Source organism: Pseudonaja textilis, chromosome 1 (assembly GCF_049901715.1).
Source record: "Pseudonaja textilis isolate UNSWEBS1 chromosome 1, rPseTex1.2, whole genome shotgun sequence".
NCBI classification, from domain to species: Eukaryota; Metazoa; Chordata; class Lepidosauria; order Squamata; family Elapidae; genus Pseudonaja; species Pseudonaja textilis.
Window position 1 is genome coordinate 104,102,922 of NC_141990.1, and position 16,770 is coordinate 104,119,691.

At 44.4% G+C, this 16,770-nt stretch overlaps 1 protein-coding gene across 2 annotated transcripts in view; it reads right to left on the minus strand.

The window, feature by feature from the left end:
- GRIK2 (glutamate ionotropic receptor kainate type subunit 2) overlaps positions 1–2,418 on the minus strand; it is a 518,606-nt gene extending 516,188 nt beyond the window's left edge. For both annotated transcript variants that reach the window (XM_026726676.2, XM_087913718.1), the window contains exon 1: positions 2,041–2,418. In XM_026726676.2, the coding sequence (XP_026582461.1) occupies positions 2,041–2,155 (115 nt within the window). In that variant the 5' untranslated portion in view covers positions 2,156–2,418. The remainder of the gene's footprint in view (positions 1–2,040) is intronic.
- Between the last annotated feature and the right edge of the window lie 14,352 nt (positions 2,419–16,770).

Sequence of the window (16,770 nt, forward strand, 5' to 3'; positions counted from 1 at the left end):
TTAGGGGAGCTAACTGATACGAGAACGGTATCCGATTCTGACGAAATTGAAGAAATGGGATTTGGATGAGCTTCGGATCCACTGCCCCCATTGGGGTTACACAGATTTAACCCACCCAGATCAATCTTCCACCGGACAAGTCTGGGGAAGTGAGAAGGACATCCTGCCCCCTCCCCAAAAAAATCCAGTGCTTGGAGAAGGAGGGAGCGAAACCTTCATTGTCTGATCAATTATCATTTCACTAAACTATTCCTTGAAACAAGCCTAATGGGATGAAGTTGCCCACATGGGCAGCTTTAATTAACCCCACAGAACCTCTCTGGTGAAAGTTGCAGGGAAAGCATAATATTGACATCCAAAGCCCAGAGGATGTCAGTGCTCAGTCACGCTTAGTGACAGCGTTCCTGTCACAAGCAACATTCATCTGCTTGGTGCTTTCAGCAGGCTGCAGATCAGTTCCCTACCAGCCATGCCCCACAGGTATTTCAGAACTACCTTGTGCTTCATTCAAAAGAAGAAGGCATTCCTGAAGATGGTTGCTAACAGCAACACGACAAGAATTGGGGACAGAGGCTTGGGGGGGCAGGAAAAGGGAGAAGGGGGAAAGGTAGCTAGGAATAATGTGAGCTTGCCACATAAAGACCACTAGAGCATCCTCACTTCTCCCCAGATTCCAGCTGCGAGTTCCTTCCTTAATTTTTAACCATCTATTTTGCTCCAATACACACACAAAGCAGAGCTGTCAATGTTGATTGGGAAGGAATTGTTTCAGTGGCAGGAGAAAGCTCGGAAGACAAACATGCCTTAATTAGGCGCAACTTTAAACCAATCTTATTCCTCATTGTTCAAATAACAACAATCTGGAATGATTCAAATTGACACCAGCTTAGCTATGGGCTTCATATAGGAACTGCTGTTTCGATCTTAACTTTCTCTTCCTGCCAGACAAACTTTTATTGGGTAGATTTACAGAGATGGCAAGAAGCCTGACCTTGAATCCTTCCTCCCCAATATTGCCTAATGCATTTACTCTAGCCTTCAAAGCTTGAGTCTGCATCCTGTTTATGAAATATCGAGAAGTGATAGATTTTTCAAGAATGCAGGACAGAAAGAGAGATGTAAGCTCAAGGCTGAGATTGTCACCTACAAAAATAAAAATCCGCGACCAATTCTAGCACCTCTTTCGAAGAAACTGACCTTCAGCAGCCTACTAGAGTGACTACTTAAGGACACACAGTATTGACATCTCCTGCCCAGGTACTCTATTGCTAAAGAGCTTGCCTACTATCCCACTTTAGAAATCCCCCGTCCTATTCTGCCCCTGACTTCTGGAGGTCTAGATTGTCGTTGTAGTGTCAGGCGCACTTCCCCCTAAGTCATGCCCTTGCCTGGCTCAAGGTAAGCATGCTTCACCCTCTCCGTATACCGGCAACGAACCCTTCCCAGATAATATGGAGGGAGGCGGAATGGAGCGGGAAAGAAAGTACAAGTGTTCAGGAGTTTCCCAGAATTGCCTGTTGGCCAACAATTGATCCGCGGATGAAGTGCTTGTAAACCAAGGGGGACCTTTCTGTCCGGGCGAGTATTAAAGCTGGAGCATCTGCCTCGTTGAGACGGACAATGACTTTGATCCTGCCAAATCAGAAGAAGCCAACTTCGGAACAAAGGCATAACAGCTGCTCGCCTACCCTGCCGCAACTCCGGAAAAGACCAGCACCAAATCCCACTTTTCCTTGCTAAAGAGAAATCCAGCCCGCCCTGCCCTGCCCTGCCCTGTCCGGCTTGGCGAGGCGGGCGCTCCTGGCTCGCGGTTCCGTCGGCTTGTTTCGCTCGTTTCGCCGCTTCGCTTCGAAGTCAGACGCCCAAAGGGGTGCCTTAAAATGCATCCGGGAAGAGTCTACATACCGATTAGCCCGGAAGTAGCTTCCTCTCCCCTTTTTCCTCCGACCTCCCTTTCCTTCCCCTGACAAAATCCCGGGGACACAACATAAGGCAAACCGAGGAAGGGGGCCGAGGAGGAGAATAAAGCGGCCGCCTTACCGAATCTCAACACATGTGTGGTGCCTTGAGAATATCCAATCCACATTAAGCAAAGCAGGAGCCGAGCGGTGCCTCTGAAGACTGGATGAGTTAGAATCGGGGAAATAATCTTCATGGTGTTCCCTACGCACACCCGCGCCGCTTCCCTTTCGGCTCCCTTTGCTTCAGCGTCAGGTTTCCCCCGCGGTCAGGTCAAGCGCCGAGGAGCCGTAGGAAAAGTGCCTGGCCCCGAGACGCGATCACGGCATGGTCACCACAGAGGCAAGGGACTCTCCGCTTCCCAACGCCGCGAGCAAAGCCTGCATGATCTTCATTCACTGCGCCAAGGAGCAGCCTTCGCCTGCAAGGAATGGCGGGACATCCATGGTAGTCGGGCGAGCGGGAGCGGAAGGAGGGAAGAGAGGAATCCGGGAGAAATCCAAACGCAGAGAGGTTGTTGGCGGGTCGGCCGGCCGGGCGAACCTAGGAGACAAGCGAAAGGAGAGGAGGGGGGGCCGAGAGAGAGAGAGATCAATAGGCGATCCGAGCGGGCGAAACCGCCACCGAGCAAGAGGCGGGCGCTCGCTTTGGCCGATGGGTTTCCCTTCCACTGAACTGCCGCACAGCTTCTGACGCGCAGCCAAGATGAAGTGTGAGAAACCGAGACAGCTTCCTTGTCTTGAGGCCGCCAACTAAGGCGGCCTTCCCCCACCCCCACCCGCCGCCCCCGGTTTCTCGGATTCAACCCGATGCCATCTCCAACCCAACCTTTGGGAGGAAAAACCCTGTTACATTTTGAAAGAAACGTGGCGGTGGTGACGTGCCTCGCGTTAGGGCGATTTCCTTCCAAATAACCTGTTGTTGTTGTTGTTGTTTTTCTGGGCGATGAGCAAATGTGCTACTTTAGCGGGAATTGGTCCCCGCCGGTCTGGGTCTGACGCAGCCGAAACTGAGACTAGGGAGTCTGCGGAAGTCTGGGCCAAGTGAATGGTGGCGGAGAGGGAGGTTTTCATCCCCTCTTCACCTGTTTGGAGCCCGAAGTCCCATGCTGGGCCCTTCTCAACATTGCTCCTTTCCGTGGGATCGGCGTAAGTTTCAGCCCCAAAGTCTTGAAACTGGGAGCGGGTCGATTTCCATAGCAGCAGCTTCAGGCTTAGCATGAAGAGCAAACAAGATCGCTCTATCAAAATTAAGTCACTGCTGACTGATGGGTGACAGAGCATCCTTTTTCAAGACTTGCGGGGGAAAACCGACGCTTTTGTTGATTCCAAATGTATACCAAGAACCAATAGGCGTTTGCTTTCCCACAAGTATTATTCATTCAATGAAGCAATCCACACAACTAATTTTTACATAAACTCATAGGAAGAATCTCAGCCAGAATTAAATCTACAACCAAAGCTGTAATTTGATGTTAGACTGGAAGTCATACTGAAAGCTTACTTTAGGTAGACCTATATTGTGTATGATTGCATGCTGTTGTCAGAAATGTGAGGGAAGGAAATATTTTTTCCACATTTCTAAGCTCTGTTCTCATTTATATCCCTGCTACAAAAGTTCTGTGTTTAATGTCCCTTATATACTTTTGTAACCACATTTAAGTTTTATAAGACTAGAAACACCATATAAACTGTAGCAGATGCAACCTAAAGAGCATCCGGTCATTGGTAGTGAAGTCCTTACTAATGTAGAAATGGCGATATCTGGAAGTCTTAGATAATTTTAAATGTAATGGGAATTCATCTTTAATTAATTAAGATGACATAGAACCATATCAACTGTGTGACGACCAACTGTGTGACGACGATCTCTCCTTAAGACTGTAGAATGAAAAAAAAAAAAAAGGATAGGTCCAATTGCACCAAGAAATCTAAAGTCCAATCCTCCTTATTCTTTCTGGTGTCTTGCTTTATCTAAACCACCTGGGATTCGTTTGATTTATCTAGGAGAATAACAATTGGATGTTAATATGATAGGTTGCACCTTTCATGCATCTGTTTCAGACCAAAGGTCTTACGAAGCAATTCCTTGATGTGATAGCATTCATGTGTAAGCAACTACAGTTTTCATAATCCCCCAGGGATACTGCTGAGGGAATTTGATGTCAAGATGGGTAAGGCTACTCCTTATCAGGAAATAACTAAGATTTATGACTGTTAAAGCTTGTGTTATGGGAAAACAAATCAGATTAGCTTTAAGGTATTTATCATATCTGCAATTGAATTGAAATATACATATTAATAAGGGATAAATAAATAACCTTGGGATTTTTTTTAACTGTTAAAATTTGGAACTCTTGATGTCAAAAGTAAGTATCAGCAATGGCCACTTCTGCAGACTAGCAGGGAATTCAATGAACTGGAAGGAGCGGGGTTATTAACAATGAAAAGAAGGGGATCTAGCGACCCCTTCAGTGCAGTACTGGAATATTTTACCATGAAACTGCAGTGTGAGATTGTCTGTGTTGGATTATACTATTCATTTTGTAATACTTTAATTTGGATCAAAAGCAAATGGGTAATACAAGGTAAAACCAAGCTGATATTGAAATGAATAAATATCATGCTAGTCTAGATGAGACAGTATAAGTTTTGAAAATATATTTCTTTTCTTTTCAAAAATGTTGTAACTTAACTTTTATTAATAGTCACTGCTAGATTTGAATCCTGTTATTAATTTCATGAGGATTACTGTATTTTCTTTGTTTTTCTATCTAGACAGTTTGGCATCATTTTATAAGACTCACCAGGTTCTTTTATTTAGGAAATTGAATTCTGGCATGATATATTGCATCTGATTTTACTTTGCAATATTCTTTACTCTCAACCTTTGTTGGGGGATTGTGAACCAGAAAGAAATCATCAAATCTACTCTGCTGGATTTTTCTTTTTCTTCTTCCATCCTGTCCTATTTTTGGAGACTGCCTGGACAAATCCCTACAGTTTTCTTGGCATGGATTTGCAGAAGTGGTTTGCCCTTGTCTCCTTCCCAGGGCTGAGGGAAAGTGACTGGTAGAAGGTCACTCATCTGGGCTTTGTGCCTTTGATGGGATTAGAACTTTCAGTCTCTTGGTTTCTTGCCCGATGCCTTACCACTATGCAAAACTGGAATTTTAGTAACTAAATATTGGTTCCCTTTTCAGTACCATGGAGAGCAACACACATTTGAACTTGCTAACAGGCTGAATGCTATACATATGTGCACAATATGTTGTAAAATATAAAAATAAAATCACCCTATCAAGGTTTCTTGATACAAAAAGAAGCAAAATGATTTAATTACTGATTCCGATTACCTAGTTCACACTAGTTATTAAAATATAATGTGAAACTATCCCCTAACCCCAAATTCTTATTTTTTAAAAAAAAAAATCAGGATTGCACAAGAGCAAAATTATCATACTTAGAGTGTTAAAACCTTGTAAATGATTACTTGCAATGGTTTTAAGTTTACTTCTATAAGCAAAGTTCTTTCCTCAAATATGTACCTCATTTTGGTTCTAGAATTTTTTTAAAATTTAAGTATGTGATTTATTTTTTTAAATGAATTTGCTTCAAGAGGTATGCATCATCTTAAGGATAATTTTCTGAAATAATTGGTTTTTAATTTTTTTTTTCAGATATGGCAGGTCTGTTATATATACATATATGTTTCTGCCTCATTCACTGAATTGCAGTGAGTAGAGGAGAAGCTTTAAATACTCCATGCTTGGGTGCCATTGGCAACTTGATGTACTAGTTTCCATCAATATTTAAAGCCTAGGAAAGAACATATTTTCTTTCCTGCCCAAGCCAAGTGTGCAGGTAAAACGGAAATGAAAATGCATACATCAAGAACAGAAGGGTGGTCTGTGAAAAGCATGAAGCCAATCCAAACTGTCTGTGCTGGACACTAATGTTACGTCAAGCTTTAGAGTTGCATGATGTTGACAGATCATTTCTTGGTACTCCAGTCAGCACTTTCCTCATCACTACCACATACATTGATCTAGGAAAAAACCATTTGTCAGGTCTGCTTCCTTGAAAGCATACATACGCTTCCCCAAAAAGCTTGAAAAATTTCTTTCATCTTCAGGTTAAATTGACTCCATCTGGGCAGGACTTAACAAGACTAATGGCGTGTCTACTGAGAATTAATTAGATTGAATTCATTAGGATTTATTCCCAGGAAATAATCTGACAAAACTAGGGTGGCTTTAAAGTTGTAAAGCTAGGTGCACTCTACAACACTTAGGAGTTCAATCCCAGTAGAGGGGTTTGAAACAAGACAATCTTGAGTAAATATACCTAAAGGATGTGGGCAGTCTTTCTGGCTTTTCCTGGCCCTTGTTTGATTTACCTTTCCCTTTCTCATCAATATGCATATTTTGAACCTATCTTTGACAGATTGAGTCTCCAAAATGCTTTTTTCCCCTCTAGCAAAAAGAAAAAAGAAAATAAAATGTTTTTTAAAAATCTGCAGGCATTCATGGTAATTAATTTTTAGCTGCCTAAGAGATGGGCATCTTAATTAAGGATTGGAGGAGATGATAGATTTACTTGTTCGAGCACTTTTTTTTTTTTTTTTGGACTCCACCATGATGTAATTCTTCGCAGATTTTTTAACCACGGGAATGCAAATATTTGTGATTTGATCCATGCATCACTCCAACACCCCTGCCACCTTCTCTTGAAGATCCTCTGCTTGCCCTCCTACCTTCTTTCTTTTCAATCAACACTCCGGTTTTTCCCCCCATCCTCCTTTTCCTAAAGTTTTTACACATATGCAACACTTCGTTTCAAGGTTCCTACACAAAGAAGCTTCTGATTAGTGTTGTCATTGTTGGGAATAGACTGCTGGATCCTTCAAAAGCATGGCAATCGCATCTGGTTCCATAAAGTAGGTTCTGCTTTTTAAAAATCCCATTTTATTTAACAATGTGCCAGATTATTTTATATATATATATTGGCTTTGGTGGTTGAATATATACGGCAATCCATCCAGGCTAAAAGCCTAATCTGGAAATCAATTAAACAGAGATGCTTGGCTTTCAGCCGAATAAGGATCGCTTGGCAGCAATAAGTCCTAGATAAGCCGGAATGTATTAAAACGGCTGAGTCCGATTGGACTCAGTCCAAGGATTTCGGTGTATCTTGGCGATAGGTCGGACTGAGAACAGGGTTCAGTGCCAGAAAGATGCCTTAGCTGATTGCCGATCGGGGGCGGATAGGACGGCGCCTTTCTGACTTCTGCACAAAGGCTGCATGCATCCCCACATACTTTCAAGCAATCCTACTACTACAAACAGAGGTTGTAGTGAGAAGCCGAAAGCGGTCGCGAAACTAAGGTATTTACCTTTCCAGCAAACCAGATCTACTGACTATAGAACAAGGGGTTCTCTCTCTCTCTCTCTCTCTCTCTCCACACACACACACACAGAGAGAGAGAGAGAGTTGCTATGGAGAAGAAAGCTTCAGGATAGGGAGGGCAAGGGAAAGAAAGAAGCAGACGGAGGTCGACACCCGCAAGCCCTGCTCCGGAGCCCCGTAGTCTCCCTTCCAACGCTCCGGCTTTCCGCTTTACAAAACCAACAGAGCTCGGAGGGAGGCTACAGCGAAGGTCCGGCTTGGGTGGGGGTGGGTTCCCTTCCCAACAGGCAGGGTGGGCAACTGACGGGTGGCTGGGCTGGTGACAGCAAAGTTACTGCTCAGCCTTGGCCTTGACTTGAAAAAGGAGCCGTGGCGGTTGCTGTTAAAGTTGTTTCCAAGTCCTGTAAGTGGATTTAAGATTGCAGAAGGAGAGGGAGGGAAGGAGCGAACAGGAGAACGAAGAGGATTGCTAAAATAGATCGGTGAATAAAAGATGTGGGGTGCAATTATCATTTATTTATTTATTTTTAGGCGGGGGGGGGGGGAGATGCTTTCTCTAAACAGTTTGGCCGGTCGGGTCGCTTTCATTGCGCTCTCGCTTGGATTTGCTTTCAAGAACGCTGAGCAAGGTAGCTGTCCGCAGAGGTCCGGCATCCTCCCCCATCCCGATTGCTTTGGGGTTCTTTTCTTTCGCCCTTGGTAGTTATTGCCTCCCTTCATCCTCTCTTTCTCCCTCTCTTTCTTTCTCTCTCTCTCTCTCCTCTCTCCCTCCCCCCTCTCTCCCCCTCTCCCTCTCTATCTCTCTCTCTGTCTCTCTCTCTCTCTCTGTCTGTCTTTTTCTATCTGTCTCTCTGTGTGTGTCTCTCTGTGTGTGTGTCTCTGTCTCTCTTTCTCTCTCACTCACATGCACACGCACACACACACACACACACACACACTAGCAGCCTGTTGGGGGGTATTGGGGGGAGGGCGACCAAATCTGCAAGTCCCCTTACCTTGTCGGTCGTTCCGAGAAGCAAGGCAGATGGAAGGGACGGTCGTTCCGCAAAAAAAGTCGCGAGCTGCTGTAGTCAGACCGGGCTCTGGACTGAAAAGCAGAGGCGGCGCGCGGAGCTCGATTGAAAGCAGCAGCCGCGGCAGCCGAGCAGAGGCGGGCGGACAAGCTAAAGAGAGGTACGCCTCCTGCCGGGAGTTCCGCGCAGAGCCCTTTAAAGACACAGCGCCTCTTTTCCTTCAGGATTCCGGCCTCAAATCAAAGCGGGAGCAAGAAGGGAGAAGCGACGGCGGGAACTCCGGAAAGGGGCGGCGTCGCTCCAGAGAAGACCCAGGCAATGGGCTCTTCCTTTTTGGAGAGCCATTCGGAGCCAGTCCCCGGGTTGCCTTTCCTAAGGGCCTCGCTCCCACTTTGCGGACACGTCCCAGAACTTAGACTTCAGGCACCGCAGTGACCAACAAGTCGCCGTCTAGCAAGGAAAAAGTCCGGGAAAAACATCGGTGGGAAATAGGACACGGACCGAAGAGATCACTCTTAAGCATGTGCAGAGTGTTTCCCTTACCCCCTTGGGAGTCCCAGAAAGTGGCAATCTGAGCAGCATCGGAGAAGGAGAGTGAAATGATGGGACCCAATCAGCAGTTTGCGTGATTTACTGCCCGTGGGGGATCGCCGAGCTTCCCCCAATCGACCCTGAGTCGCTTTTCCCTCTTTGGACCGGTGGTTTGTGAACCACTTTGGCACTTTTCCATCGGCAGTTCTCATGTTATCAAGATCGAAGCCCCCTTCCGCTTCCCCATGCCGACTGCAGCCGTGCCACCTTGGGCAGGCTAAAATGAAGGGCAACCCTACTTTATTTCTCAAAGAGAAGAGAATACGGACGAACAACCTCAAGATCTTTCGGGTTAAAAGTAGCGGGGAATGGGACGCGCCTTTATAATCCAGGCGCGGGGAAGGGGACTGGTGACGCTGAATGTCTTCTGAGAGGTGTGGGGAGAGATATCTGTGTTCATTCTCTGCAGCTTCGAATAGACTTTTCATCCATTCCATAAAGACTCTTAAAATCCAGCTTTGAGGGGAAAGCGGGTTGCCTGGCAGCCTTCTGCCCACCGTTCAATTTCAGATTTTGCAGCGGTCAAATTTCCCCCTCGCTAAGTTTCGAAATTAAGCCAAAGTCAAGCTAGGGGAGCCGCAATACAATAGCAGTAAAAAGCCTTTGCAACCCTCTGGAAATACGAGCTCGCGGCGCGTATTTACACGCAGCCACCCATCCCAAAATCGTAAAGCCACGGCACTTCGGGCTCAGTGGCTCTGCAGTTGCAAGTAAGCTGCATCTCGGATTAGGACTGTAGGAGCTGCTGAATTCTCATCTCCCTATAAATTGTGTACACGACCTTTCTTCCGGCCACCCCGCTTGAGGTCTGCCGTCTGTCAGAAGACCGTCGGGGAAATCCCTCGCTCTTTCTGCCTTTGCTGTAGTGTGGTAGCTGGGGCTTGGCCGCTTGGCCATTATTCCTTGGTTCCCAGTCGTGTCGTCCCTCCCCCCCGCCACCTGCCACCTTCCCCGCCCCCACCTGCCACCTCCCCCCTCCACACCGCAGGCAATCCCCAGCCAGGGATCTCCAGCCCCAATCTATTTGTTTTCCAAACTCCTTTCTGATTGGACAACTAAGAGGGAGCCGCCGCCTACGTACAACAGCCCGCCGTTCGCCCCGTCTCTTTCTCTCTCTCTCTCTCTCTCTCTCTCAGGTGAGACTCGCAGCCTGCTAAGAGCGTTTGGTCCCCATTCTTGGTCCTGATGTGGGGGGTTTTCGGGGGGGGGCGGGGGCGGGAGAAAGAAAGAGGGACGAACCGTGGAGTTACTCCCTGCTAACTTAGCTGAAAAGGCTCCTCTGACTGAGCAAACAAGCAGCCTTGTTGTACGGCGTAAATAAATAGTCAATGCGAACCATTGTGCGGCAGAGAAAAGAGGCAGCGCGCACTCGGAGCCGTTTCGCCCGGGCGGGCGGGCGGGCGGGCGGGCTGTGACTTGCAGCTTAATCGACCCCAGAGCTGGCAACGACGTTGCCCCCCGACGATAATCAAAGAGGAGATGCGGGAATGGAGCGACCGCCTTCCTGCGGTCAGAAGGCAGACCTAAGCGGAGTCGTGCTCCCTTACAAAGCTTGGAGACTGGGCACAAGAGCGGTTCTAGTTCAGCAAAGAAAGGGAAAAGGACGTGGGTTAAGAGAATGGGGATGTGGCCATGGAAATCCTAACTGGGATAAAGGGGGAAAGGGAATCTTGGGGTCCAAAGGGGTTTGTTTTAATAGGAGGAGATTCTCCTTTTGTAAGGTGTTCAATTGCATGGAAATTAGAGACTGCACTAGTCCCAACGGTGCTTTTATTTTTCAAGTGGACTTTCTGGTTTTTCTTTGAAGGCGTTTCGCTTCTCATCCAAGAAGCTTCTTCAGCTCTGACTGAATGGTGGGGAATGGAAGGACACCATCCTTTCAACAGTTCCAAGAATACGCCACACCCTCTCTCCTTCAAGCAGCCCTACACACACACATACGTACAGTGGGCACAGGTTCCCCTGGGTCCTCTGCTTCACTGCTGCCAGACTCCAATAGCTCTGAAGGCGGCACTCCACTCTCCGATAGTCCTGGCTCCATCCGTGAATCAGACGCAGGACCAGGTCCTTGCCAGGCTCTCTGACTGGTTCCCTTTCGTCCTCACTGTCAGAGATCTCGGCCATGCACACCTGCTGCCAGAAAACCACAATTCCTTGCTTGTTCTCAAGTTACGATAACAAGGAGGGTAGGGGGAGATCTGATGGGAGCAGTTTGGTTGTTATGATCAGAAGCACATTCCATACATACCCTTTCTCAAGATTGTGTCTCGGGTTACCAGGGACAGCAGGAGAGGTGTGTTTTCTACAGCCCATGAAAGGGCTCTGTTGGAGAGTGTGATTTATGACACACCCTGGGAGGACGGGGGAAACAGGGTCAGAGGTGGACAGTAACTTACATTGGGCAGACCTGACTGCACTTGGGGAAAGGGCTGACATGTTGCTCCAAATAAATAATTTGAAACTTGGCTTGAGGCTCATGAATTAATTAGGGCTTCCATCGGAACCCTGACAACGAGGAGTTAAACTGCCTATATAAAAGACTAGAAATTCGTATTTACCTCTTGGTTTCAGAAAATATTGCCTGTCCTGCTGCCACTGCAAGATACTGGATATCCTTATGTTGCAGCTGCATGATCACACTAAAAGGAATCAGGACTACTTTTCAGATTACTCCATTTGTCAAATGTACATAGCTACCTATACACAAATGTGACTTTATCCACTCCTCAGATTCAACCCCTGGCATTGCAGTGTAGTTTTTCAGAAAAGATAAGAGGGGGAAAAACCCTAAAACATGAACTCAGCCCTTTGGACCGAGTAGGTTAAAAATAAGGGGAGGGGGGATGATAATAGATAACAGCACTTGAAGTCATTTGGATAAGATGTCAAGGATGATATTGTTAATAAGGGCTTTGCCTGCCCTGAAAATTACTGTATTTGGAGGAAGGCTTTCAAATCTAGGGTGAGGACAGTGCTTCTGTGATATTTCCTAAAGGATTCTGATTTTTCTGGCCTTTCTCATGCTTCACTGTAAGCCTTAACTTGCCTTAATTTTAATAAACATTAACTTTAATAAATGGATTCCTTAAATCAGATGGATTCCCTTTTTTTAGACTCACAAAGACAAGGCACTACTTTTGGATCATTTTAGAAGTGTGCATAGCATACGTGTCAAAAAGTATTTAGCGCAAAGGTAGACTGTGCTCTGTGCATTAAGCACCCGTGTGGATTCAATTTGAAGAGCAACTTTTTGCCCAGTGAAAGAAAGCAAGGATCAAAATATCCAGCTTCCTGCTTCACTCTCAAAGCTTTTTAAAGCGGTATATTTCCTGGGTTTCCTGAAGTTTTAAAAGCTCTTGCATTTTTCTTTTAAACCAGCAGGCACTTCCTCCCACCGGCCAATGGGTCAGCACTAAAGGGCAGTTAACTGAAATTGTTGGACTTTCCCTGCTCTTCTAGCAATGAAAAAGAAAAAAAGATATGAAGGAGGGATTCAAGCCACAAGATGAGGCTTCTGTGACCTCTTTGCATAGAGAAACAATAACAAAGGAATCCAGGAGCAGGCTGATGGCAAAACTACTTTCATGTAATCTTTATAAAGGCTAGATTTGAATCTGATGGGCTCTTGGGGGTGATTTTAAAAGATTAAATAGATTAACAGAATTGGAAGGGACCCTGTAGGTCATCTAGTTCAACCCCCGGCCAAGTAGGAAATTCACCCCCTGCCTATGAAGCAGGAGACCCTACATCAGTGATGGCTAACCTTTTCAGCACCAAGTGCCCAAAGTGTGCGTGTGCGCATATCCTCAAAATGCAATATGTGAGCGTCCTTCATGCATGTGCCCTGTCCCTGTGCATGTGTGCGTGAATGCTCCCTGCCCCCTGCATGCACACCGCCCCCCATGCATGCACAGCAGAGACCCCCAAACCAGCTGGCCAGTGGTAAGTGTGTGTGCCGCATGTGTGGCAGATCTGAGCTGGGGCAACGGCTCATGTGCCCACTGAGAGAGCTCTGTTTGCCAGCTCTGGCATGCATGCCATAGGTTCGCTATCATGGCCCTACACCTTTTCTGACAAATTGCTGTCCAATCTTTTCTTGAAAGCCTCCAGTGATGAAGCTCCCACAAGGCAAGCAAACTTCTGAAGGCAAGATAACAGCTTGGTTATGCATTGTGTGGTTCAACAGGAAACAAACCGACGATATGTTTAAACAAAGTTAGTGTGGAGAAACTTTCACCCAAGAGTATGATCATGGATTATGAAACATAATCAACATGACCTATACCCTAAGACCAAATTTGTTTGGTATCCTGGAGTTTTATTGCATCCGGGAGTGAATTCTAAATGGTCTGTAGTATGTTCTTCCTATCCCAACATTTAATAACCTCAAAATATGTGAAATAAATAGACTGTTTTTATGCAAAACAAAATGAAGGATAATCACGCTAACATCTATGCATAATGATAAAGCCAAAGGATGGCATTTCTGCAATTTTTTTGTTAATTGCTAAATTATGGAGTTTGGAAAAGTCTCATCATAGTCTTTAGTTAATCTTTGCCCAAAATTTGGGGGAAAAAAAGGCAATTTGATAGTAATTCCTCATAGTAAAAAATGGGGAAATGCAGGAAGTGTTTCTTCAGTGTAAGATTTTCTTCAGAATTTAATTTAATAAATGGATCAAGGACTGGTTAAAAAGCTATTCATTTATGAGACTCTGCCAAGCAGAAGGAGCAGTCAGGATCCAGAAACACCTTTCTCCAGGACAAAACAATTACTCTGATTTGCTGCTGATTCTTGTTTCAATTATTATTTTTAATTAAAAATACATAAATGCAAACAGTTGTCACGTGTCCTTTGTGTATGTGGCCTGTCTCTGTGCATGTGTGCATGCCCCCATGAATGCATCCTGCCCCCTGCATGCACAGAAGAGACCCAAAAACCAGCTGGCCAGTGGTAAGTGTAAACCAACCAAGATGAGTACAAGTTTATTCCATGCTACCTCCAAACGAAAAACTAAACTACTCATGGTCAAGACAAATTGGTGGCAGATAAGAGTCAACAGAATTCAAGAAAGGCTGGAGTTTGATCTCTTCTGGGGGCGAAGGAACTCTAAACTAATGATGTGCTTGACCCCTCCCTTGGGCTCAGCCTGGTCATCTCCTACATCGTTTCTCTGATTATTTCTCTCTCAAAATGCTTGTGCATGGAATATGAGAATATTAATCTATAACAAGGCACAACAATTATTTACATAGAGCTTATGGGTGACTCCCAAGCCATGAAATGAGCTCCCTCAAATACCATATCCACCTCTCACTCCTCTGGTTTTCTAGGAAACCAGTTAAGACCTCTTCTTGACCAGTAGCTAATTGTTTATGCTTTTATTATTTAATTATTTGCTATTTTGAAGGCTTACTAGAGGAGAGAAAACTGGGATAGTGTACTGTATTGTTACCCATACTGAAAATCTCTTCTGATCTTACCATCCTTTTTGTTGATCATAGTTCTATTGAGGTGAACTATTCTTTGAAAAGCATGGAAATCATGCATATACTAGACTAGTTTTAATTCAAAAGATCTAAATGAACAGAGCAACTGACATCCCAGGTCACAATTTAATTTGTGGATTTGAAAGGGAGCTTTGTGTTGGTACAAGAAAAGAGCCACCCTCAATTTTTTAAAGCAGCCACATCATCCAGAAAATATCAGCTAGGGTACTTCAAAGGTATTCTCCAGCTGTACAGAAACCAACACTTTAACTTCACATCATCTGTGAAGTAAAATGGTCCTGCTTAGACATGCCACAGGCAGACCACAGGAAAGCCTTTAAAGCAACCATGCCAATCTTTTTGGAAGATGTGGCTACTTTAATGCTTTGAGGAGTATTCTGCTTCAAAAACCACCCCCTTTAATCTTTTGCATAGCCTATAAAGATGAAGCAATTTAAATCAACATACCCAAACATACATACATGCCTTGACTGACAGAGTTATTTGACACCCAAATACAAATTCCCAAGTTATATTGTTTTGGAATTCCTAAGTTGAAACATTATTAGTACCAATAGAAGAGAACAGACAATGTAAGGATTGTAGCAGCCATTACTTAAGCTACATAGATAGAACACTAGCAGAGCACATTCATGAATACCACAGCTGTCAGAAGACACAAGGAGAGCTCCTTAATCTCACAACACATGGATAGTCTCAACCATAGTTTCAATTGGGAAACCATCAGCATCCTACACCAAGCTAAATCTAAAACAATATAGAGAATTCCTGGATGGTTGGCATTCAGCCATCAATAGACCCATAGAGATAAACTACATTATTAAGGAATAAAATAAAGGCTAAGAAGGTAAAAAAAAAACCAGAACACATACTGTCCAGCAACCCAACGCCCAGATAACCCGGGATTAACACCAGACAAACAATTAAGCAGAAAGCAATGTCCTAATCAAGGAGCTATCAAAGAAAAAACTACACTTTTACTGTGCTGGCAGGACAAATTCTGTATATAAAGCCCCATACCCACCAGTAATTATTAGTTAATCAGGTAATGAAATATCTGCAAGCAAGTAACAGGTCAAAGAGCACCAAGGACTCCATATTATTGCTAATCCAATTTATACTGTTGTTAACCACCTGGACTCAGCATGCATTAATTGGGCAGCCATATAAATTGTTTAACAAATAAATAAAAATTAATTCTAGAGTAGTGGTATCAAACTCACAACCCATAGGCCATTCCTACCCCTGATTTGGTAAAGGGGGAAAAAAGTCCTGATACATCACATGACCATGATGTGACTATGTGAGTTTGACATACCTGCTCTACAGAATTTAGAATCGGCTGAAAACAGTTTCCAAGCACAGTGCTCCTGTGCATCTGGAATTCCCTCACCCGTGCTAATAATTTCAAAAACTGCATGGATTGGTTTCTTTGTAAATGACAAAATAAAAGATTTGAAGTGGAACCTGTAATCACCATCCTGCTGTCAAGGAATCCTCTTGATTTCCAGCTGTTGAACCTCTTTTTTTGATCAGCAGAATCCCTAAAAAGGAAACAATGCAAAAAATTTTCATTGTGTCCTCAAAAATCTAATGTAGATTTTTAATAGTCTACATTATTGTGACATTCACAAAAATGTAATGTATTGGTGGGTTTTGTTTTGATGTGTTCCTCCTTTGTAAAAAAAAATATCTTCAATTGTAATTGTTCCCAAGAGAAAACCAATGCTGATATTAACTGTGGACAAAAGCTAACTAAGGATGTTCTTTCTGGATATAAAATTCCATTAGTGTCAATGGGATTTTACAATCAAAACAAATTTCTCCCTCTGGCCCTATGGTACATTGTTGTTGCAGTAAATAGGAATGAGAAAGGCAACACAGAATACTGGAATAAAATCATTTACATATAATAGAAACACTACGGTATTAAATATATTATGTAATGCTTTGTTATTAAAAAAAACATCTTTCTTGCTGATTTAGCAACTCAGCAACTGGTGCACAAGCTGAAGTATGCAAATAGCCAAGAACTGCTACACAATTCTTTTTTTTCATCAGAAAACAGTTTTTTGACTTTGGCCAAGTCTTCACCAAGATTGGTATAACACAGAGAACGATGGTTTACCATTCTCTGTACTATACTCTGTACTATACTCTGTACTTACCTCCGGAGTTAGAAATGTTCTTGAATCCTGTTGTGGTTCACCAGCAGCAGGTGCAGACAGCTGAGGTGTTGGAGAGCAAAAACTCAGATGAGGGGCCTGCATGTGAGGGAGGGATGGGGC